Genomic DNA, 22,566 nt, shown 5'->3' on the forward strand with positions numbered 1-22,566 from the left:
TGAGCATTCGTTCCCAGCTAACATAAGGCCGGACCGCCCGCGGATTCCCATCAAACCCCCCAGTTCGGCCACCGCAATTGTATCAAAACGCCAAAAGCGCATTGCAAGATGGAGTGTCGGTGGTACAGCAAAATTGTGACTTAGCAGCTCCGAGGACACCAAATCCTTGCACAGTAAACGATAAAATCTTTCGCATGGAGTTCAAATGTGCACATGTGGCGGGGATCGAATTCAAAAGCCATTAGAGTTTTGGATCGATTGAATCCGACAAGTTATGCGCCAAGAATTCATATTTTAGCGGCCTCGACGGCGACTCCGAAGATATGGACTTAACGCGTGTGACAATATACAACATCATCTTCCTACGTTATCTTGAAATGAGGGGTTAATGTCGCGACGAAACAGCGCAGCCCGCTTCCCTTTTAGAATTCCTGCAGCCCTGCAGCTGCTTGATACACTCCAACAAACGAATGATAGCTACAGAATACAAATACCCACATGCTTGTGAGCAGGTTAATTTTGGAGGTTAAAAACGAGAAATTTGTGGCGAATAAGAGTCACAGGTTGAGGGGAGAAGGGGGTATGCTTTTCGTACGCCTACAAGGCGTATAGGTAGTATCGCTGATGCTTTTATGTTAACATGCATCTTATGATTCGAACCGCATATGTAGCGAGAAGTTCCGACCCGCGGGCCTGCAGCGTATCCTGATCGAGAGCCCTCGAACTCATGTATTGTTGGACCTCTATGTATATCCACCAACCCAGGTTGGCCTCAGGAAGAATTGCTGGTAATATTTCTAATGCACGTTATAAAAACCTAGCTTAATTTTAATGGAGCTTGACATTTCAAAATGTGGCTGTGTTAGTTAGTTTCGAGTCTATAGCCATGTCTACCAATAGGTACCTCTGCCGGCATCACACACCGTGCACCGAATTGAAAACTGGTTTATTGTAGACCCAGGTGATACGTATCGATACATTATACTTTTCGGACTGTATTGTCAGCCTTAAACCTTATCAAGCGGGATCCTATGTGTCTGCCTGCATGATGGACATATTGGTTCGGGCTTGCTCTACAGTGATGTTACGGGGACCGCTCAACGTTTAATTATGATTCCGACATTCTAGTAAGAATGCTCAGCAGTCTTAACATCTGGCAGCCTTCTTTTCCTATAAAGGACTAGCGATTGCCTCCAGGATATTTAAGATGGATGTATGACAATCACAGTCCATAAAATCATTATCGCCAAAATTAAGGCTTCTTTACTTATCAAAACGTAGCTTTAGAGCAAAAATATACAGCAAGACTTGTCTCAGATCCAGCGCTCTTGAGGGCCCAGTCGTACACGCATATTTTGAACCTGAAAGAGGCGGCAGAACTTTAGTAAGAATGGTTTGTATAAACCCTTTGTAACCAAATATATGCGTGAAAGTGGTATATTTCGTTTGATACGGAAATAAATCATATTTTGGAAGTCTCGATTACATCATTAACTAGACTGCAATACAATTTAGTCCCAACGGTCTAGTTCACAAGGCGGAATGCAAAGAATTAGGCAAGAGAGGCATGGAGGAAGCTACACTCCAGGGCCTGACGACTTCGAAGATGTGAGTACCGAAGTCATTTAAGTCAATATTTATAGGAGCCTTGGACGCCAAGAGTTAACATTGCCTATCAAGGAGTCAGAAATTCGACGGTCTTCAGCTGTAAACCACAGACCTGGAACTTTAAACCCTGTATGACATGTTTAATATTTTTGCAGTTCTACCTTGCCTTTTTGTGGCGTTAATTTTTTAAATACCTCTGAACGCGAAATTTTAACACCAATACCCTTTAGAGTCATCATGGAAGCTATATTTTCGGAACTGGGGCCGGGGGTAGTACTCCTCACCATCAAAATGCATTCCCACCGACTCCACATTACTACGGTCAGAATTATGGATACCAGAGTAACCAGCAGGAACAAAGAGGCGCGCCAATACCTCTCCAAGTGCCCCAGCAGCACTACTATCCTTCAGGCTCATCTGAGCCTAGCGCTCATCAATGGCTAGAACCACCACAACGGGTATGCATAATTATATAACTGATTTAATTTTCATATGGTGGCTACTATACCAGTGGTAACTAACGAAGTTCGCCTGATAGTCGCCATCGCCAGGCCAGTCTGTACATGTATGTTTAATAAATCGAATTACACTATTATTCCTTAGCACCATAGCTAACATCTTGTGATAGTCTTATGAACTACGCCCGGTATCACAAGGTGAAGGAGGAGATCAGGAGCCGGTCCAGAAGTCAAGCTCAAGGGTACGCCGCACATTTGAGAACATTTTCCGCAAGTAACTGTAGCTGGATAGTTTGCAGTGGTTCTCTACAAATCCAAACAAGTTGTATCTAGAAGTACGCTTAATTGAAAATTTTATCTCTAGTTCACATCCCAAAGAAACCTTGTTGAAGATGATGCTGAAGTAAATGATATCAATGGTGTAAGTTTAACTTTTACGGCTCCCATACCTAAACTATTGAAACGATAGATCCCGAGTCACAATATAGAAGTCAATAGCTAACTGTGGCTGACTGGGGGACAGAAAACATATAATGAACGACCACAGCGCCTCATGGAGTCCACGAATCAATGGCACCATTCAATTTTCCGCTGGGGAACTTTCGATTGGGTTCAAAACCCAGCTTATATCTACGATGATACAATTCAGTACCGATACCGAGACTTTGCCGCTCGAGTGTGTGAAAAGCCGCGCCATGAACGTTATCTCGACCATGACGACGGGAGACTGCGCAAACTGACCGTAGCTTGCGCAGATGATATCTACCAGGCACCAGGGACGTCAACTTGGCGTCGAACATATGTGCGTAATGTTTCTGAGTTAAAAGTCCGCATTGCCACTTGGATTATCGACTATAATGAAAACCCCGGGACTTGGAAGACATATGGTATCCAAGTAGTCAGAGCATTTTTAGCCTCAATGTTGATGGTAGTTTTTGTAAGTTTCTCCCTTAGCTCCACTTTTCATTAGTACAGTGATACTACAGAGTATTATATTGATATGGTTTTTTGATAGGTGTGGGAGACTGGGAGTAATGGTAGCGTCAAATTTTCTGGCCGGTTTGCTCCATTCCCTTATTATTACTTCGGCACCGCTAAAGTATGGAGAAACCAGATTGAGAACAATGGAAATAAAGAAATAGGAAATACCAATGAGTATAGAGTACTCAAACCGCGCCATCTATGTTTCTTAAGGAAACCCGACTCTCCTAAACTCCAGGGCTATGACGTCTTATCTGTTGAAGAGTGGGAGAAGACAGATGGCAAAAACATGAACTTGACATATACTTTTGTTGCTTGGAGCACAATCCAGTTCCCTACTAGCTCCCGGCGAGATATGAAAGCTCTTCACCAAATTGCAGAAAAGGCAGCAAGATCGGCAGGTGTCGTTGCATTTTGGGTCTCAGGGAGCTGTATGCGTGTTGAGGAAGAAGAAGAGTCGGATGTTTTTCGGATTGCAGACGTCCTCCGTGGAGCTAGTGATTTAATCATAGTCCTCGGGCAACCCCCAGATGAGCCCCAGCGGCTTGGTGTCGACGAACTGTTGAAACAATGGGGTGAGCGAATGTGGACATTCCCAGAGGTTCTTCTATCGCCAGGGAAAGAAATTCTCGTTTACATCCGAGGCGAAAATAGCCCCATTGCGATCAATAAAAATCAGTTCGCAGGAAGGGTTTGGGAGGATGCACATGAGTCTAGGCAGTTGGTGGATAGCTATATCGGAACACTCGGACTCAGTAGACTGGAGAAAGCTGTCATTGCGCTAGGGTGTTTATATCGGCGCAAAACAGTAGAGTACCTAAAAGGCGACCAAGCATACGCCCTTATGGGCCTTCTACGCTTGAGACCTCAGATCGATGTAACAGACACCCAGTTTCAAGCATTCGCTCGACTATCGATGGCTAACGACTCCGACGCACTCCTTGAACGCTATATTTGCACCCTGCCTAAATCGATTGATCAGCCGTGGTACAATATGGAAGATACATACGAGTCGTCATTGTGGGATATATATCCATACACCCAAGTGGCTGCGGTCTGCGACAACGATACCGTCATCCTCGACGGTGCCTTCGCCGCCAGCGTTGTTTGGGACTCTTTCTTTCCGATAAACTACACCAAGAACTTTTCGTTCATCCGTAAAGCTGCTTTATACCTGATGAACTACAACTTTTTCTTCTTGATCATTTCTTTACTCTTCTTTACTTTCTCAATATTGAGGCCTGCATTGTTTATTGGCGTTATTCTTTTACTCACCTTCGTCGCAGTATTGCTTCGAACTCCAAAGTTAGTGAAATTAGCATACGGTGGTAAATTTTCTGGCCAACAGGCAGCAATGTTTGGCGTTGAAGGCTATATTAGTGCAGCTACTGTCGAAAGGGCGCTTTTTGGCGGGGCGTTTGGACGAATGTCATGGTCCATTAACACATCCCCTCTATCAAGGTCGATTCTGAATAGTCACGGCGAGCGAATCGGGATTGACCCAACGCGGGACCCACAGGTTCTCGAAAAGGTGAAAAGGGCGCGGTACGCAAAACCTGGGGAAATGAGGGTAAGGCCTATATAATTATCTGATTCCACCATTATATAAACCAATACTTGTCTACTAATGAACTTTATCCCTGCAAACTAGATCTTCACGTTAATAGACACTTACAATATGGAAGTAACACTTTTCGAAGCAGTTAATCCGCCAATTAGTTTCTTTCTCTGTGCATCCGAGGGTGGCATGCAGAGAGCTGTTGGTTGTTCTTACGACTGGACTGCCCAGACGATGTACCGCGAGACGGTTTTGCGGCTGCCAACCGCAACTCTCGAGTTTACGTACCGGGTACATCGTGTAAAGATTGGAATGCGAAGGCCGCAATGGCCATGTCGGCATAAGGATGGTGAGACACATATGGCATAATGAGAGCATCTGATTTCGGCGTGTACTTCAATTTTAATGTTAATATTATAATATTTTGGCCTGGTTCCTACTGTCGTTTCCAAGTTGGAGTTTTGAAGCCTGGGGACCAGATACCTAAGCCTTTCTAAGTTTTTCCCCACTTCCTGTCAATCCTGGGGTTTATGGAGTCTATTTTCTTTAGTAACTTTTAGGTCCTTTTCATCTTGGTTTGGGATGCCTTCCTTTCGACCGAGGGACTTTCGAAACGTCGGCCTAAAAAATGAATCCTTTCGATAGTTCTTTCCTGTAGGTCAATCGGATTTCTCCTCCTCCACGTTCCCACCTCTCAGCCTGCATAATGTTTCCCAATGAGTTTAGGCAACTTGCCGAAGTATAAAGTTGATGCTGGTCATGAACGGCGCGAACGACCATAGAAATCGCTGGAGCTGGATCTAGATCTTCGGATCTTATTAATTATTCTGCAAGATAAAGATGCAACAGTTGCACTGCAATGTCCTCACCTAATACCCTAGGATTATCTCGGAAACCCAATTAATCCCCCTCAAAACTCCAAATCTCACACCTCACTGATATCACCTTCCAACTATATGGCCCAATAATATCGGTCAAGCCTACATGCTTCTTGCATGATAAACCATAGGCATATAATTAATTATCGGAACCAGTACTAGTTCGAATTGCATGTGTTGTCGAATCGTGTACGTGATTTGTGCCACCTTGCCGGCAGCGCCATACCGGTTATGAAATCGAATCGGGTTGCTTAGCTCATGCCGACGACGTCAAGCGAGAAGGTTCACGACGTCATTATCTCGTATTCCGGGATACTAGATATCAATAGAGAGATCTCAAGTATCCCGTAGATACGACTGTACATGTACCCACATCTAAAATATAAATTTCTAAAGCTTCGAGCTTTCTCGGTTACACACTCTTCATTCGAATATTCAGACGGCATCTTGCGCACGCTTTAGTATAACACCCGCCCAGAGCTCGATTGATGGAAACCATGTCCTTTCAATCAGTTAGTTAACAACGAAGTAGATCTGAAGCACTTACGATGGATACTATTAGTCGGGATACAATAAGATCGACCGCCCCAACCATCTTTGATTACATTAACATATGGATATCCCGAGGCTGGGCCTAGGCGCCTACCTTGGCATTTCAGCATTTTATACACAACCAGTTACGATTTATCACAGAAAACTGCCCACAAGCTTAAGAGGAAGTATTTTATTTCCATTCAGTCATTATCTCGAGAAAACTCTTCCAAAACACGGGTCGTATTTGTGATGTTATGTGCGTTTAATTCAATTTTCCCAATTGTAGCCCCGCACCGATCGTTTAGGCTGGTAGCTTCCCATGAACATGCAGCCGCAAGGGTGACGAAACCTGCATCATGCACCCGAACCGAACAGCTCAGGTTCCCCCCATGAATTCCAAGAACATAAATCGGTGGGGTTGTTCCATGGGTCCAGAACTTTTCGAAGAACGCTCAACTTCCGCCGGGATATGGCCAATTTAATAGTTTAGAAACCTTTTCTTATCACAACTCTAACAGGGGTCAATGAGGGTAATTATATATGCTTTATTCTCGGCAGTTCCATCATTTAGAACGTATAGACGGAGTATATTCTACAAGTAATCCCAGCCGTGCCTAACTGCTAACTGTCAGACCGCGTCAGAACCATCCGTATAACGAGAACAATCAGGCAAAGCTAGGGAAAAACTTTGGGCAATGGGTGTCCAAACTTCCTGTAAAACATCTTACTAAGTGACGTCCTCTGATCTGACAAAAGAAACCCCGTCAAATCAACTACCAATTGACTTGCGAATACCCGTAATATCAATTTGCTGCTTACCTCGGTTCCCAAAGCCGAGATTTCTTGGGGTTCAAGGGATATCCCCCGTTCGGCACATATGCAGCCCTGAGAAAACAACGCGCAATATACCATGCATCAATCTTTAGATTTGGGAGCTCTATAGAGCTGTGCCATAATCTTGATCTGGGAATTTTGCTGCAGCTGCAAGATTTGGGAGGATGCTGCAATCCGATCGAAAGGGCAAGCGGAAAAGGCCATCGGGATCGCCACACGAATAGTTCTTTTATGATTATAAACTTTCTGTGCAATAACTAGTCCCCATGGCCAAGTACCCAAGACCTGCAGGGTATACAAAGCGCAAGGGCCTACCAGTGGAGATTTATAGGTTCTTAGCTTCGTTAGTTCTGTGTAGCCGTTGAACTTTCCAGCGTTCAGCTGCCCAGGAACCAAGAAGGAACCAACCGAGCTGAATTGAATCTATCCCAAGTTTAGATTGATAAAGTAACAAATTACGGGGCGGACTATTGCCAAAGTGTATTTAAGAAGCTTATACCCGCTCATTCATAATCTTGTTCAATTCGTTCATCTAGCTAGTAGTCTCTAGTTTTAATTCAATCATTTCCTAAAGGATAATCTACCTTTTCGCCCTTCCCGCTTCGAGGCACTTAACTCACAACACCAAAAATCCAACAGCCCTCGGAAACGTACCCAAAATGCCTGCTTACCCCTCCTCTGCCCCAATTACTTTCGTTCTAATCCATGGTGCCTGGCATCACGGAGACTCATGGAAGAACGTCCGCGCTCACCTTGAGAGTGCAGGACATACAGTACACACCCCCACAATCCCTTTCGAATACACATCCGGCGAAAAAGTAGGGCAAACAATCCACAACCTTGACGACGGTGTTCAAGGCATATTAGATTATATCGAAGAACACAAGTTAGATCAGTTCGTTCTGTATGTCTATACATATCTATCTACTAGAACATACCTACAGTCATTTTATACTGTGAATGTTTAACGTTTACTAATACTTGACAATCACTTTGCTATTAATATAGAGTCGGACACTCATGGGGCGGAGTAGTAATCACCTCTATCGCTACTAAAATCCCCCAAAAGATCAAAAGAATAGTCTATCATAATGCTTTCGTCCCCTCCGAAGGAGAATGTCAATTTGATCTCTGCCCTCCATTCGCAAAAGTATTCTATGGCGGGATGGCGGCTCAATCTCGTATGTTCCCAATATCCACTCCATACTCCACACTTGATATCCCAATAAAAGATGGTTTTGTTTTTTCTAACACAGCCAAACAGCAAATAAAACATTCCCCTGCCCCTTCCCCGTCTTCCGAGACGCTTTCATGGGCGATGCAACAATTGAAGAAGTCCAAGCCGTTCACGAAACCCTTCGAGAACAACCATACGGTTTCTGGGAGCACCCCATTACAAACACTGAGGAATTTTTTGCCATGCCGCCAAAGATCCCTCGATCTGTTCTCTTCGCAGATAGTGACTGTACAGTTCCATTCGGAACGTATGAAGCTCAGGCTGTCAAACTCGGTATCTATCGATTTGTGAAGATGGAGGGAAGTCATGAAGTCATGTTTTCAAACCCTGAAGGGTTGGCGAAGAATATAATTATTGCTGGGAGAGATTAGTTGTTTCTACATCAAAAGGACCGATGCTTGGAGTAAAGTGGAATTGAGGTTCAAAATGACTCTTGGTGTATTTAGACTACCTAAGAGCCACCATGGCACACCAGAGAGCTATGAATGAATGAATGAATGAGTGAATGTAAGGAAACAAGAACATGAAGCGAAGGCCTAGCCCCGCGCGCAAAACCTCATCCTAGAATTCTAGAGCGTCTACTTTAATGATATATGATTCCGAATTCATAGCCATATGCTAGAGAGTAATGCTTTCAGCCGTTAGAAACTTATCCCGCTCTCAAGCTTCCTAGACAGCTGCTATTTTCCAGCCATTCCTCATGATGGAATTCACAAATTTCCCCTAGTATCTCCCGTTAGTAGCCTCGTTAGGGACCATGTTATGCTCACCTATGGCACAAATTTCTGCCCTAGTCGACATTATCGCACTTATAAAAACGAACCGCTTGCCATATCACTAGTGTAGTGCCAACCATTCCGATTAACTAACGGTTGTCTGTAATCAATCTGCGAGAGATAGGCTATGGAGTCCAAGAACTCTTTGCTCTGAATATCAGAGGATCTGGCGGTGTCTAGCGCTTTCTTGGTCTCTTGGTCTCCCTCTATAGCCATAACTTCAGCAACCGCCAACCTTGCGAGAGTATTTAAGCGCTCCCAAGGGTCCTCTTCTTGATCGTGAGCAAAACTTTGCCCGGGAGATGGACTGTTTGGGAGCTGTTGTGAAGAGGCCAATTTGGGCGAGATTGGTGTATCCGGGTGTGGTACGGCATTGTCAGATGAACAAGTAACGCTATCAGGAAAGAAGTCTCTAGGGGCACTAGGAACAACGTTATTGCAGGTTGGAGGGTTCCTAGGCCTGAGATTGCTAGTTGAGAAATGTAGAATTTGGTGGTTCCGAGGAGGGTCATCGGTCGCTTTGGAGCCGTCGTCAGAGATATCCAGATGAGGGATCGGAGACATCATACGACTCAAGGATCCACATGATGGCTTGAGGTCTGGTGATCCGCAGTCTAGAATCGATGGTTGAGGTTCAGGTGCGGATTCTGCGCGGCCGAATTGATGTGCATTCTTCATCTCGCCGACTGGGCCGTGGGGAATCCGGTCATCGTCAAAAGAAACACTTCTATCATGATCTAATCTAAGGCTTTCGATAGCCTGAGGAGTTAAGGGATCATTCCCTAGGAGCTCTGGTGATCGTGGAGGATCTGGCGCGGGCCTTTGGACCTCTAAAAACCCTGTTTCAAGACTGTAGTAAAAGGGACTAGTTGGTCTTGGGTAATAGCTATTGGAAGGGCGAGGTTTGGGATTTTCCTGAAACCGGTTTTAGTCAGCGGAATGATAGAGGTACTATATCTTATATTGAATTGAAGAGCTTACTCGAGCCAACCTTCTGCTACGCCTCGAGGGCAATTCCCTATTAGATCGTTGTGGATCCCGAGGGCCCATTTTGCCGGTAAATAACAGGTTAACGGTTTGGTAGATCTGCAGCCGAAAAACTATCGAAGACGGTTCTAGCCCAATGTTCTGATGAAGGCAGTAAGGGATAGGCTGTGATGCAGGGATGGGTAGTGGATCGTAGTAATCATGGGAGAGTGAGGTGTAGACGGATCTAGAATGATTACTCATTTTAACCCACGATGATCCTAAAATGGATACAGAGTCCCGTCTCCTTTACTTTGGTACTGGGCCCTAAGCACGTTTCTAAGAGCGTCCATGTAGATCGTTGGCCTTCAGAGTAGATCGTCACGTATTCTAACAACAAATGTGATTGTTTTATCCACGAGACTACCACAAGAATAGTCTTGTTTGTTGCAGGGTTATCTATTTCCGTTTTCAGGAATAGTTTAAATGATAGGTATCTGTCTAGATCTAGGCAGTACTATCTGACATGATTCCTGACATATCTGGTGGCATCTAGAAGACTAGAGAAGTTAAGGTAAGTGGAGTTAATTGTCGTTTATAATCAAGATAGTCTAGAGACTTTGAATTGGCCAGATCGGAATTTTCGTGACAAATAAATAGAATATATCCTCCATCTTGTCAAATTAGCCGCGAGGGCAATATGCAAGCGCGAACTCATCGAAATCCACTCGACGATGGCGACAACATCCGCAGAGAGCGCTATGACCATTCTATTCTCTAAGTCAGCCTCTCTTCCGTTCTGAATACTATATTAGAAATATTCTCGGGAAATACTTACTTCTCCATCGATAAACATCGCTGGTCTGGTCCTCCATTTCCAAATGTTCTTCCACCACTTTTTAGGAACCCACTGGAACGAATCCGCCTCGTGAACGTCTCCAGAGCTCGCCCCAGAAGTCCTTGAATGACGATTATCAGCTCTTTCGGCTCTTCTCTTTCTTGAATCCTTCACTTCAACGGTTCGTTGATCCATATACTGAGCCGTCAAGCTCGCTTCGTCAAAGAGGGAATCCACCGTATAACGTCTGAACCATTCGCTCTCTTGACGTCGGAACTCTTGTTCTGCACGAATGTCCTCGTCATTCTCGGTGAATCCCCCTTTACGGGTCTTCTCTTCTTTGTTGTTTGGGTCGGTACTTGGGCGGGGTTGGTAGTCTCGAATAGGTCTGATAGGACGTTCGATGATCGTTTCAGCGTCTTCTAGGCACCCGACGCAACGATCGTCGGCGCTCAGTTCTTGGACAATGCGGGGACAAAAGCTGCCATGTTTGCAAGGGCGGTGCTGGAACTTCGCGGTGACGTGGCCGCAGCCTTTGTGGTGGGTTACTTTTCGGCACATATTGGAGATCGAGATTGACCTTCGGAAAATTTGAGTATGGTGTAAAGGGACAGTGGTAGCTTGGGGTGGAATAGGGTAATCAGATTGGTGATGATGTTGCTATCTGGTGGTCTGTAATTGGAGTAGGGTCAGGAGAGTAGTACTATAGTTCATGATCAGAGTAAGAAATGGTATAGTTGAGTGCTGAGCTTTCTGAGTAGCTGAGCCTCAAGTGATGTCAGGTGCCTAGGCTTCTTCAGAAAACAATAAACAAAATTTTCTAAGAAAAAGTGAAAACCATGCAAACATTTGACAACTACAAAGCATATATTTCTGTAAAAAAAAAAGAAAAGATATGAGAGAGTGAAGTGAGTGAAGACATTAAAAACAACGGGAACCGATAACTAGGATGATTGTGGCATTGAAACGTGGTCCCATTGGATGGAAAGTTGAAAATAGATCGCAATATAGTCTTGAAGCTTTGATTTCAGCTAAAGGCTATCCGAAATTCCTCACACTAGGAATGTAAAGAATATCAATGACCATAGATAAAAGATGCAATTATATCTGACCAAGAGAAACAAGCTAATAGGCCACACAGATTGAATCTTCCCAGGGCTTTAGTAAGGGTGAGGATGATTAAATCGGTAATAAAGCCAGAGCAAGAAGAAATTGAAGGTATAGAAGAGCCCATAACCAATGAGTGTAGTGGTGCTCCATCCAACTCTTTGCCGTTCATGGAAGGGCCAAAAGTGGAACGGAAGACTAATTCCGTTAGCAGGAGGTGCAACAACCGGAAGAGCCGGCCACACAAGCCCATGCTTGGTCTCTACCATATCCTTTGGAGGATAGAATAACCAATACCAAATCAACGGTGTGACATACAGCGAGAACCAAAGGATATGAGTGTAGATCCTCAGTTTATTTCTCATAGCCCATTGCCAGTATGTGAGACGATTTCGATATCTGAATCCTTCGTGGATGTATTTTTGAAAAACCGGGAGGACGGGGTAACCTTCTTCGAGCGCATCTTGGACGAGGAGACAGATATACAAGAATTCATCTTCTTCTTTTTCCGGTGGTGGGTAGACGTGCAGTTTTTGTTTGCCGGCAGGTCCGTAATATCCGTTGTGTTTGTCGATTCCGACGTACCATGACTCCTTGAAATAGTCACTGTCGTCACTGTCTTCGGCAAGGACGTCATACCATTTTTTATCTTCGGGGGGGAATTCACCCGTGATGGTATCGTCATCCTGCATGAATATGCGTCGACGTTTTCCTTTCACAGCCTTGAGGTGGTACCTAGAGAGACGAAGAAGTTCAGGCACTATTCTGTATGACTATAATCAAAGTAATCAGATCAATGAGACGAGTTAATAAGAGGTTGACTGACCTAGCTTGCTGTGGTGGATTCGGATCTTGAGGGAGCCCCGTACCAAGACGTGGTCGCTTGTAGCTCTTGCCTTTGATAACAACATTAACATCGGCAGCCCATTTATGGAAGCGTTCAAAGGTGCCCTTGACGGGCTCGCCCTTCTTCTGCTTCTTCATCACTGGGCTGGACATCGTTGGTAGCAGGAGGTTAGGAAGATAGTCGCGTCGACGGTCTCTTGAACGAAGCTGGTTCGGGTTGACGTTTGTGAGGTTGCGATGACGGGTAGTTAGATGAAAGTTATAACTATGCGGAGCTTTGATCTAGTAATTATAACCCAGCCTCCCAATTGTTCAACCTGATATACCTAATATCCCCCTCGCTATCGATCCATTGTACATATACTAACACAACTACAAAAGCTACGATAATATTCCCATGGACCCGATTCTCCTAGGCTTCTTCTATATGCCAGCCAATTCTGCGGGCAGAGTGTAGGGATCAGAAAGTTGAAACTTTTTTGGGGAGTTGGGGACTTTCCACTCGCTCTTATGTGGATACTCTAGAAATACTACTGACTATGGATACGAGACTAGGATAATAGTACCTAGGTAATCACTGAAAACATGATGCAATCATTATCAAGCCGCAATAGGGGAACAGTTAATTATATTCCCTAAGATCGAGCCATCAGGTAAGATAGAATAGCCCCAACTGGAAGAATGGATACAAGATCCGCCTGGATTCGAGGCTATACAAGATCAGCCAAACAAACAGCGAGACAAAAGACCCCCAAATTCACAAAATATCATAACGCTAACCCACTGACCATATCTCAACCAATCCTACTAGTAGCCCATCGGCTTATGCATAAGCTTTGGGTTCAAAGTCCAGTCCCAGTAAACATACCGGAAGATCTGGCAAAGGTTAAACATCACTATCATGTACAAATAGAAGGTCCCTAGCGCACCGATGGCTGGCGCAATGACCATGATCCAAACCAACAACCTAAGTCTAATCGTTAATATCATCATTTCTGAATGAAGATCACATTTGCTGACACCTCGGGTCGAAAAAATAGTCAGAGGGTGGTTCATACTTCAACCTAAAGTACAGAGCGCGAATCTTTCGACGCAAATCCGAGAAGCTTTCAACACGGTCATATTGCTCATCTCGTCGGTAAAGAATCGTGAAGGCCTTCATGATGCGGACGGCTACTCTTTTTCGTTGGTCCTTTTTTCGATTCCATTTACGAACGATCTCGGCTTCACCGTTAGGTTTAAAAGACCAATCGCGGGGGTTTTTCGGATCGGGGAGGGTGGATTGGCGGATGATTGGGATGTTCCTGATTTGATTTTGAGAATTAGTTATTCATACTTGCTCTAAAAGTCAAAGAAACGACTCGGTGAGGACGCACCGGAGCTTAGAGTGAAGACGGATAGAGTCAGTACTATCACTGAAAGATTCTTGCCATTTGAGGAATTCGCGGTGGCTCATGGCTGGGGCTGACGCCCTTCGTGTCTTGGGTTTGGACGCATATTTCATCTTGTCGGTGTTTTTAAGTTTTTAGTAAGGATTCGAAGCTCGGCTGTGATATTGGGCGAATGGAGAGATTATTTGATGGCAATTGCTTGAAGGTATGTTATTGCTGACAGACTTAATGGGGTCGGGTAGTCTTACGAGACCAGATAGTCTCTAAATATACTGATTCTATGAAGAGAAGGGAATAAGTGTGACAGATTTATAGGGATGCTGAAGAAGCAAAGATGGAAGAGGGAGAATGGAGGAGAAAGGTTCAGGCGTGAACTTTGCGGTTGGAAAAGAAAGAAAGAAAGAGAAGAATAGATTTATCACGTCCACGTTCCGACAACCATTAGTCGACGCGAAAGGCCCCTCATGGTGTGAATATCCAAAAAGCAGAAGAGAGGTTAGATTTGATTCTACAACAATAGAATTCTGGTTGCTAAGGAAAAGTGTATAAACAAATAAAACGGCAGGAGTCCATAGACAAGATCCCCAGACGGGAGCTACGCGTGACTAAGATAAATATGTGAATAACTTTTAGGCATGTTGTTGAGAAGATCTAAGGGCACGAAATAATTCTAGAAAGACTAGGATTAAAGATTGGATCGAAAAGGGAGCAATGAAGAAAAAGGTGGGACAATTTCAATAGATCATATTATTAATAGGCTGCCTCAGGGCAGCAGTTGCAGCAGTAATATTGTTTTTTTCTGTATACAGGAACAAAATTGAGATGAAGAAGAAGGAGAAGCAGGAGAAGAAGAAACGACGGCGACGACGGCACGGACGGCTAAGCCCACCATCCAGTTCCAGCTTAGACCTCAAGCGAAAGGTTTAGATTGGAACTGGATGCCCGGGCTCATCCATCCTCCACTGGCCGGTGGCCATCATTGCCCTGCTCATCACCCAAACGATGAGCAGGGTAAAGAGACCCCCCAGCCAGAAAATGACCATCATAAAGATGATCTGGCACCAGTCGGTGTCGTCGTCGTAGAGGCTGGTAAAGAGGATTTATCATTAGCTTAATGGCCGATCTTGAAGAGAAAATAAGACAGAGACTTACTGCTCAGCTTGTTGAGCCCAAATGAAGAAATCTTGGACCCACTCTGGGACCAAGTCGAGGGACCAGTTGAGTGGGTTGACGTAGTCCCACCCGCTAAAGGTTTGGTATTTATTATATCAGAAAATGCTCTATATCTGGATGCAAGAATATCAGGGTCAAAACTTACGTCATTACAGGAGGCGGGAGAAATCCCGCCTCTTCCTCGTCACTGCTCTCGCCGCTGTGATGTTCGACATCATGGTCATTGTCCTCGTCACTGTCCCCAAGCTCATCGCCGAAGTCATCGTATTTCGCTCCGGCACGCTTGGCACGACAGCCTTCCTCGTGGAGTCTGAGGAGCTGGATAAGTCGCTCCTCTTCCTCCCTTCCACGTTCCTCGAACTCCTTGGTATCCATACCTCGTTTTTGAAGGAGTTCCTTGATCTCAGGCCAAGTAGCAGCATGAGGTTTGCAAGCGCGACGAGAAAGATCGCGATAAGTAGTTGGAGGTCCTTGGTATTCAGTACGAGAGCCTCTTGGTGGTCCTCGTGGACCGCTGAAAGCATGATCGAGGCGGAGATCTGAAGCAGTTTCCTTGGTCGTAAAAAACCTGACATCTTTCCATCCTTTGATGGAATCTTGGAGGCCATGACGAAAGCTACGGTCGATAAAGCGATTTTCTTCTTTGGGAAGAACCGGCATGTTCTTTCTCTCCTTCAAATCCTCCTTGAAGATGCGTTGGCGAGCATTCAGGGCAGCGAGACGGCGACGTGAAGCGGCGCGATGGGCCTTGGACAAGCCGAATTTTTTACCATCTCCGGAAGTTTCACCGTCGGACTCTGACTCCGTGAGCCAGTTGTCGTCATAATCTTCCTCGACTGCGTTTTTGAGGTCACGGGCCTTCTGGGCCTTGGACTTACGATGCGGGAAACGATCTCGGTCTGGGATTTGAAGCTCACCAAGGTCAGGAGTATCTTCAAATTTGACCGTCTTTTTGTTTTTGCTGCGCTTGAAATTTTGGACTTCTTCATCGATAATATCAGAAATATCAGGAACGAGCTTGGAAGTAATAGTACCCATTTTGTTATTATTGTAAGGTGATTCTGAAGGATTCTCTCGAGAGGTAGCTGATTCAGAGGGTTTCTCGTGAGAAGTAGTTTTCTCGAAGGTATTGTCGATAGAAGTAGTTTGTTTGAAAGAATTGTTAATTGATGAAGCTAGTTCAGAAGCAGAATTATGCCCTTCGCCAGCAGGAGATGAGTGAGAAGGATGAATTGAAGACATTGCGATGCGAGTTTGTATGCTTTAAGGCCGTCTTGAAGGGTCTTGAAGACGATAGTAGCCGTGTGGTGTAGCACGAATGGTAAGAACGTAAGCGCTTTTTGTATGAAGAGTGAGGATGAGAAGATGTGGAGGGGACGTGATAATTAAGAATTCCGTTATAGCTTTTATGGTACGTTAGAATTACAGGCAACTCAGGCTAACAGGAAGTGTATCAAAAAATCAATTATGACATAGTCTTCACATTACAGACAATTCTTATCCTGTAAACAAACTACCTAGGTGTTAAGGTGCGTAAAATATTCAAGGCTTTGATATTCTCTTCCTAGATTAGTAGTATGTGGCCTTCCTTTTCCCAACCTCTACCACTACATGCCAGTGTCTGGTCTCGACGCTACTTTATGATCGTACTTCTAGGGAAAATGACCAAACTGCATATACCCAGGGCTACATATGACGCAACCAAGGATAGAGAGTCTCGTAGTAACACTCCCTGTATCAAAGAATGACTCGACATCTCGGGTCTTCTCTTGGGTTGGCAACATAAATGGCGGTGTGTAGCACAAAGTGTGTTGTAGACGTGTTATTTTGACACTTCCCGATTGGGACATCTACCAAAACGGCCTTTGGTCTCGACCGCATATGCCATCTCCTAGCCAACGTTCACATGTCTGACTGTCTGACCGTTTGAGGTCGAGCTTGAGGACACCAACGTCACATCAATTACTAATACGATATATGTACGCATGCATCTTTTGTCTTTCCATAAATTTAGAATCAATCAACAAACGATGCTCCTTAATAAGGCTTACAAGACAGAAAGTACTCGCCTGGTATATCCTCGTACCTGTCACCCATACCATGGAGTACATGACGGGAGATAGGCCGAACGATTGCGGTTTCGGTACGTTCCACAAGGATAATACAAATTGTAACAGGCAATCCATCATAGTAAGCACCCTTTGCCCTGCATTCATCTCGTGTTTGCATTGCTTGATCTGTCTATCGATTCTAAAGAAGTTCTCGATTATATATGCAGACTTTTATATTAGATATTAAACTCATCGAGGGCCCATCGATTTTTGGGTCGGCTCCCGGCCCACTTGTTTCGCTTCATTACATAACTGGCGCAATACCAAGCTCTCTGATCCCACGAGATTTGAAATGTTCGAGCTTGGAAGCCTTTCCTCGAAATCTTTCAGCCTCGCTAGCTCCTTGGCAAGTCTTGTCCAATAATAATTAGCCGTTTGTATCCCTGCGACTGGCTGGACAAGAAAAGTTGGACGGACCAGAAACCAAATGCGAACAGACCAAGTCGCAGGAAAGAACTCGATACAATCGAGACTTGTTACCCTTTCGCTGCCTCTTGCCCCCGAATACGCCCTGCATGGCGAAATGGCAGCCAAGATGCAGGCTTTCTGCGCGCTCCGAGCTGGTATCTGGTACATACAATCCATAGTACAGCCCCAAATATACATGTTTTCGGGTCACCTGCGATAAATCACAACTTGACAGGCCCCAAAGAAGGCTAAATTTCGCCTCTGTCGGCGTGAATTTCTTCATGAGATTGGACGGATCAAACGAGGGGATTTTGATCAAAGAACCAGACCAATGTGGTACACACTTGTGATGAACGCCACCATTTTTTAAAGAAATTTTGTTGCATGTTGGTGCATTGGCTACTCCTTTATATTCTTCGCATGCACCCACGTTTCAAAAAAAAAGAGGTCTTGAGAAATCTAATCGCATCCCAAATTTGTGTAAATTTCGACAGTGAATCAGAAGACACCTGGGTCTATCTGTGGTGGATTACCATTTCGACGAAACTTTGGTACGATACCTGTCGCCGCCGACCCACTCTCGCCAAAGATGGCAGGATATTCGAAAATCGCCATGGGTTCAGCCGCAACACTATCAACACTGTTCCTGTCGACGTTGTTGGTAGGCGCAGGAGCGCAGCAGGAAATCCCCAATCTCAACGCTACGGCCGTGAGGTGGCCGTTTAGCGGTGCTTGGTACGATAATCCAGTCGAAATAATATTTTTCAGAGTTTCTAGCGGATTGCTAACCTTACGAGAAATGTAGGGAAGGCAACGATGGCGCGTGGGCAACTTTCTTTATGCACATTGGTACTCCGTCGCAAATCGTCCGCGTGCTGCCTGCCACAGGCTGGCAAGAGACTTGGGTAGTGGACGCAGAAGCCTGCCGTAATATACCAGCAGAGCAATGTGCCGACTTGCGCGGTAAAACTTTTAACGTTAACTCTTCGAGTACTTGGAACGACCAAGGTCTCTTCAAAACAGATCTAGCCAAGGACTTGGGAAATAATGCGATCGGAAACTATGGTTTGGAGCGTTTGGGGATAACGAACGTGGATAGCGGTATCACGTTCAACGACCAAGTTGTAGTCGCTGTGGATAGCAAGGACTGGTTTCTCGGAGTCTTCGGATTGGGAACCCAACCAACGAATTTCACGGATTTTAATAACCCACAGCCCAGCTTCCTCACAACGATGTACAATCAAGGGTTGATTCCAAGTTTGAGCTGGGGGTACCAAGCCGGGGCCATTTACAGTATGCTCCAGTTTTAGCATGCGATCGTCACAAAGGGCAGGACTAACATCGTATTATAGGAGGTAAAACGGCGTCTGCCTCTTTAGTCTTCGGTGGCTACGACGAATCACTTTACATTGATAACGAAATGATTTTCACGCAATCTAACGAATACACCAATCCTTTCCTCGTCGCCCTTTCCTCTCTCACGGTTTCCGGAATTTATAATAATGGCCAACAGGGCACAGCTGAGCTACTCGATTCCGATTGGCGTCGCACAACCGACAGCCAACTTATTTCTATCGATTCTGCTACTTCCTATATTTGGTTGCCAAACGATACCTGTCGAGTTTTCGAGTCTGCACTGAATCTTACATGGAATGAGGACGTTAGCCTTTACATCCTGACCGAAGAAGCCCACGACCAATTGCTTGATCTCAACCCGACGTTCGTATTCACTATTTCAGATAGTGCACAAAACGAGACAACTATGGAGATTGAATTGCCATACAATGCTTTCTCTCTAGAAGCTGTTGGTACTGAAATTCTCGGCGCCGAGGGCAAGGCGTGGTATTTCCCTCTAAAGAGACTACCTGATGGCGGAAACCCAAGGTTGGGCAGGGTGTTTATGCAGGAAATTTATTTATTTGCAGAATATCATTTCGGGACGTTCAGGATCTTCCAGGCGGACTGGAGTAACCGCGAACAGAACATTGTTACACATCTTCCAGTCAGGCTTGTGGCTGGGGGGGATGATGACGACTCGACGCCAATTGGACCCATCGTCGGAGGAGTTGTCGGAGGAGTCGCTGTTATCGGGGCCATCGCTGCATTTTGGTTCTTCCGAAGAAGAAAGCAGCAGAAGGCAATTGCAGGTGCAGTGGGCGGAGATCTCCCTAGCGACGATAAGAAACAATCGAATTCGCCACATGTGCCCGAAGTCGACGGCTCCACTACAATGCCAAATGAACTTGGAGGAGAAAGTGTGGCTGGGGCATGGGGTCAAAAGACCGGCTGGCATGACCAGGGTGGTCAGGGGGCATATAACCAAAATACTACCGCCGCTGCTGGGGGTGTTTATGAAGTCCCTGCAACCGAGAAGCAATGGAATGAGGCCGATGGGACACCGGTGCTTCGACCTCACGGAGAGAAGTTCCAACAGCGAAGACCCGAGAATGCTGAAGCTAGGTTCTATGCGGAACTAGATGGAGGCGATGTGATTACCCCTATGTCTGGGGTATCGGCCGTGAGCCCGAACTCAGCGGCTACACCTGCGCAAGAGTTACCCACTGGAGAGACAAGACGGGATGGAAGCTGACTATATGGCCGGCTGCAGTCTAGCGATGTCTACGAACTAGATGAACGCGGAAAGTACCGCGACCATTAAGATATTTCAAGGATGCATACGAGACGCTTGCCATTAATCATATTGAGAGTTTTTAAATTTCGTTTGAGCGAGGAGTTGGTGATGCTATATTTATATGTTCTGTCATGTTGGTATATATACTTCATTCTTTATACAATATCTGCTTTATAATATCCAAATTCTTGTACATCTTCGAACCTTCATGAATTCACTACACTTCACTACACTTCATTACACTTCACTTCTGCACTCCTTCTTCGTCGAATTTTAGGTCTTGAGGCCAACCAGCCGACAGTTTGGAGGGACTTCAATATCCTTGCGCGATTGGCAGCTATACCGAGCTCCGCTATAGTAAATCTGCGTTGTCGGCCAATGACGTCTGCTTGTGCGCCTCAATGGAATGTCATGCCATGCCTGGCCTGATATTAACCATGTTCCTTAAGCCGGGACCCACAAACCGTCGACATCGCCTCATCAGCCTTGTGGAGTAATCGCGACCTCGAAAGCCCCTATCGCGAGCTTCAGAAGTGCACCTTTGATAAGATGGCAGATTTCCCACTGTTATCTGTCATGCCGTTTGCGCAGTTCCCAGCGCGCCTCGAAATCCTATCTACGAAAACACCATTCCTGCTCCACGAAGCATTGACACCACTCTTTCTGCTATTTTTAACGCTTCTATGCTATCCGCATAAGTCATTTTTACGGAATGCGATCGCGCTGCCGGTCATTGTCGGGTTATATGTCCGGTTAGCGGTGGTGTACAGCAGTAGCCATTGGGGTCTCGCGTTTTGTGTCGGCGCCGGCGCGTATTTTGGGAGTCTTCAGGCATTCAATCTACTCGTTGTGAAGGATGTAGGAAGAGACAAGGACATTCGATGGACAACCGACGATACAGGAATCCAAAACAACGGTTTCAACCATGGGAATGGGATTACAAACGGTGGGGCCCACATTACCAAAGGGGAAGAACGGGAGCTTAACGCGAGGACTCACCAAACCGGGAATGGCTCCACCAACGATATCGCGAATGGGTCCCCGAAGAATATCGCAAAACTTGACAATCCAGGTCTTGGGTATCCGACTCTAGCAACATATCCTCTTCGACAGCGAGCCCGATTTACTTTCTCTTTACTATGTGCTTCCAGAGGTGTAGGCTTTAAGTTTCAAGTTCGACGTGTGAGACCACCTCCTTCACCATCTGACTCTCATATCTCTTTCCTAGTCACCCATTTTTCCTATATTTTTCTAGCATATATTATTCTCGATACATTTGGTTACGCTATCGCCCACGACCCCTTTTTCTATACCCCAGGTTGCTGGAAGACACCTTTTCATCCGCCAGCATTGTCCCAAGAACAATGGACTGCTATCTGTTTCCCGGCCTCGGTCCCACAAGATCCCGCGATCCGATGGTTATATCACAATATCGCCCGTAAATATCTCTCCCTCTTTGCCGTATACGCCATTCTTTGCCAGTTGTTTAGCATAGCAGCCGTTCTATTCACAACCCCGATCCCAGTCACCTCTCCATCCTCATGGGCCCCATTATTTGGACCAATAAGCGAAGCGACTAGTCTTAGAGGGTTCTGGACATCTTATTGGCATAGTATCTTCAAGAAAGGATTTTCATATCCAGGAGAATGGGTGGCATATCAAGTGCTGGGACTGGAAAGAGGAAATGTCTGGGCACAAGTCATTGTAGTGTTTTCTGCGTTTTGGAATTCAGCGGGGTTACATGGCATTGGTGCGTGGACATTGAATGGAACGGGACTTGCGGCAACGGGGTACTTTGTCATACAATCGGTGGGGGTTTTAATCGAAATGGTTATTATCAAGTTGTTAAAGATCTTGGGGGTAAATGAGAAGGGGACACTAGGGAAGGCAGTGACATTCACCTGGATGATGGTATGGGGTCTATGGAGCTGCGAAATCTTCTTCTATGACTTTCTGGCGGCTGGTGTGGCAGGGACCGAACCTGTTGCATGGAGTGCTTGGAGATGGTGGACCGGGGAAGGAGAGGCGTATAGATGGGGACCACCGGGGAAATGGCTGCGATGGGACGAAAATAGTCTGGGCGGCTGGGGGGTTCGAGTCTGATCTCCGGATCTCACACTGTCTTCCAGCATCAAGATTTGTATGCGAAGCGGTGGTTGGTTACTTTGGCAAGAGTGGCGACATATAGAGTGAGCGGGCTTTCACTAGCGGGCGTTCATGAGCGACCCAC

The 22,566-nt window shown here is 45.5% G+C and overlaps 9 protein-coding genes across 9 annotated transcripts; 4 read left to right on the forward strand and 5 right to left on the reverse strand.

The window, feature by feature from the left end:
- Positions 1 to 1,542: 1,542 nt before the first annotated feature.
- AOL_s00043g301 (uncharacterized protein) lies at positions 1,543 to 4,974 on the forward strand (the record flags this gene model as incomplete). The annotated part of the gene is made up of 9 exons (XM_011120787.1): positions 1,543 to 1,608; positions 1,681 to 1,737; positions 1,839 to 2,066; positions 2,147 to 2,173; positions 2,237 to 2,308; positions 2,431 to 2,487; positions 2,590 to 3,003; positions 3,082 to 4,617; positions 4,699 to 4,974. 9 exons carry the CDS (start codon positions 1,543 to 1,545, stop codon positions 4,972 to 4,974), a joined length of 2,733 nt encoding a protein of 910 aa, XP_011119089.1.
- A 2,536-nt stretch (positions 4,975 to 7,510) lies between these two features.
- Positions 7,511 to 8,459, forward strand: AOL_s00043g302 (uncharacterized protein; the record flags this gene model as incomplete). Its single annotated transcript, XM_011120788.1, has 3 exons — positions 7,511 to 7,755; positions 7,860 to 8,032; positions 8,116 to 8,459. The coding sequence occupies 3 exons, from the start codon at positions 7,511 to 7,513 to the stop codon at positions 8,457 to 8,459; spliced, it is 762 nt and encodes a 253-aa protein (XP_011119090.1).
- Positions 8,460 to 8,897: 438 nt separating this feature from the next.
- Positions 8,898 to 9,914, reverse strand: AOL_s00043g303 (uncharacterized protein; the record flags this gene model as incomplete). Its single annotated transcript, XM_011120789.1, has 2 exons — positions 8,898 to 9,779; positions 9,846 to 9,914. The coding sequence occupies 2 exons, from the start codon at positions 9,912 to 9,914 to the stop codon at positions 8,898 to 8,900; spliced, it is 951 nt and encodes a 316-aa protein (XP_011119091.1).
- A 599-nt stretch (positions 9,915 to 10,513) lies between these two features.
- AOL_s00043g304 (uncharacterized protein) lies at positions 10,514 to 11,229 on the reverse strand (the record flags this gene model as incomplete). Its single annotated transcript, XM_011120790.1, has 2 exons — positions 10,514 to 10,600; positions 10,669 to 11,229. 2 exons carry the CDS (start codon positions 11,227 to 11,229, stop codon positions 10,514 to 10,516), a joined length of 648 nt encoding a protein of 215 aa, XP_011119092.1.
- A 599-nt stretch (positions 11,230 to 11,828) lies between these two features.
- AOL_s00043g305 (uncharacterized protein) lies at positions 11,829 to 12,774 on the reverse strand (the record flags this gene model as incomplete). The annotated part of the gene is made up of 2 exons (XM_011120791.1): positions 11,829 to 12,510; positions 12,602 to 12,774. 2 exons carry the CDS (start codon positions 12,772 to 12,774, stop codon positions 11,829 to 11,831), a joined length of 855 nt encoding a protein of 284 aa, XP_011119093.1.
- An 853-nt stretch (positions 12,775 to 13,627) lies between these two features.
- Positions 13,628 to 14,125, reverse strand: AOL_s00043g306 (uncharacterized protein; the record flags this gene model as incomplete). The annotated part of the gene is made up of 2 exons (XM_011120792.1): positions 13,628 to 13,925; positions 13,998 to 14,125. The coding sequence occupies 2 exons, from the start codon at positions 14,123 to 14,125 to the stop codon at positions 13,628 to 13,630; spliced, it is 426 nt and encodes a 141-aa protein (XP_011119094.1).
- Positions 14,126 to 14,935: 810 nt separating this feature from the next.
- Positions 14,936 to 16,427, reverse strand: AOL_s00043g307 (uncharacterized protein; the record flags this gene model as incomplete). Its single annotated transcript, XM_011120793.1, has 3 exons — positions 14,936 to 15,098; positions 15,165 to 15,257; positions 15,331 to 16,427. 3 exons carry the CDS (start codon positions 16,425 to 16,427, stop codon positions 14,936 to 14,938), a joined length of 1,353 nt encoding a protein of 450 aa, XP_011119095.1.
- A 1,866-nt stretch (positions 16,428 to 18,293) lies between these two features.
- Positions 18,294 to 20,294, forward strand: AOL_s00043g308 (uncharacterized protein; the record flags this gene model as incomplete). Its single annotated transcript, XM_011120794.1, has 3 exons — positions 18,294 to 18,439; positions 18,510 to 18,997; positions 19,057 to 20,294. 3 exons carry the CDS (start codon positions 18,294 to 18,296, stop codon positions 20,292 to 20,294), a joined length of 1,872 nt encoding a protein of 623 aa, XP_011119096.1.
- A 591-nt stretch (positions 20,295 to 20,885) lies between these two features.
- AOL_s00043g309 (uncharacterized protein) lies at positions 20,886 to 22,439 on the forward strand (the record flags this gene model as incomplete). Its single annotated transcript, XM_011120795.1, has 1 exon — positions 20,886 to 22,439. The coding sequence occupies one exon, from the start codon at positions 20,886 to 20,888 to the stop codon at positions 22,437 to 22,439; it is 1,554 nt and encodes a 517-aa protein (XP_011119097.1).
- Between the last annotated feature and the right edge of the window lie 127 nt (positions 22,440 to 22,566).

The sequence above is a fragment of the Orbilia oligospora genome (assembly GCF_000225545.1).
Source record: "Orbilia oligospora ATCC 24927 unplaced genomic scaffold scaffold00043, whole genome shotgun sequence".
In the NCBI taxonomy this organism is placed as follows: domain Eukaryota; kingdom Fungi; phylum Ascomycota; class Orbiliomycetes; order Orbiliales; family Orbiliaceae; genus Orbilia; species Orbilia oligospora.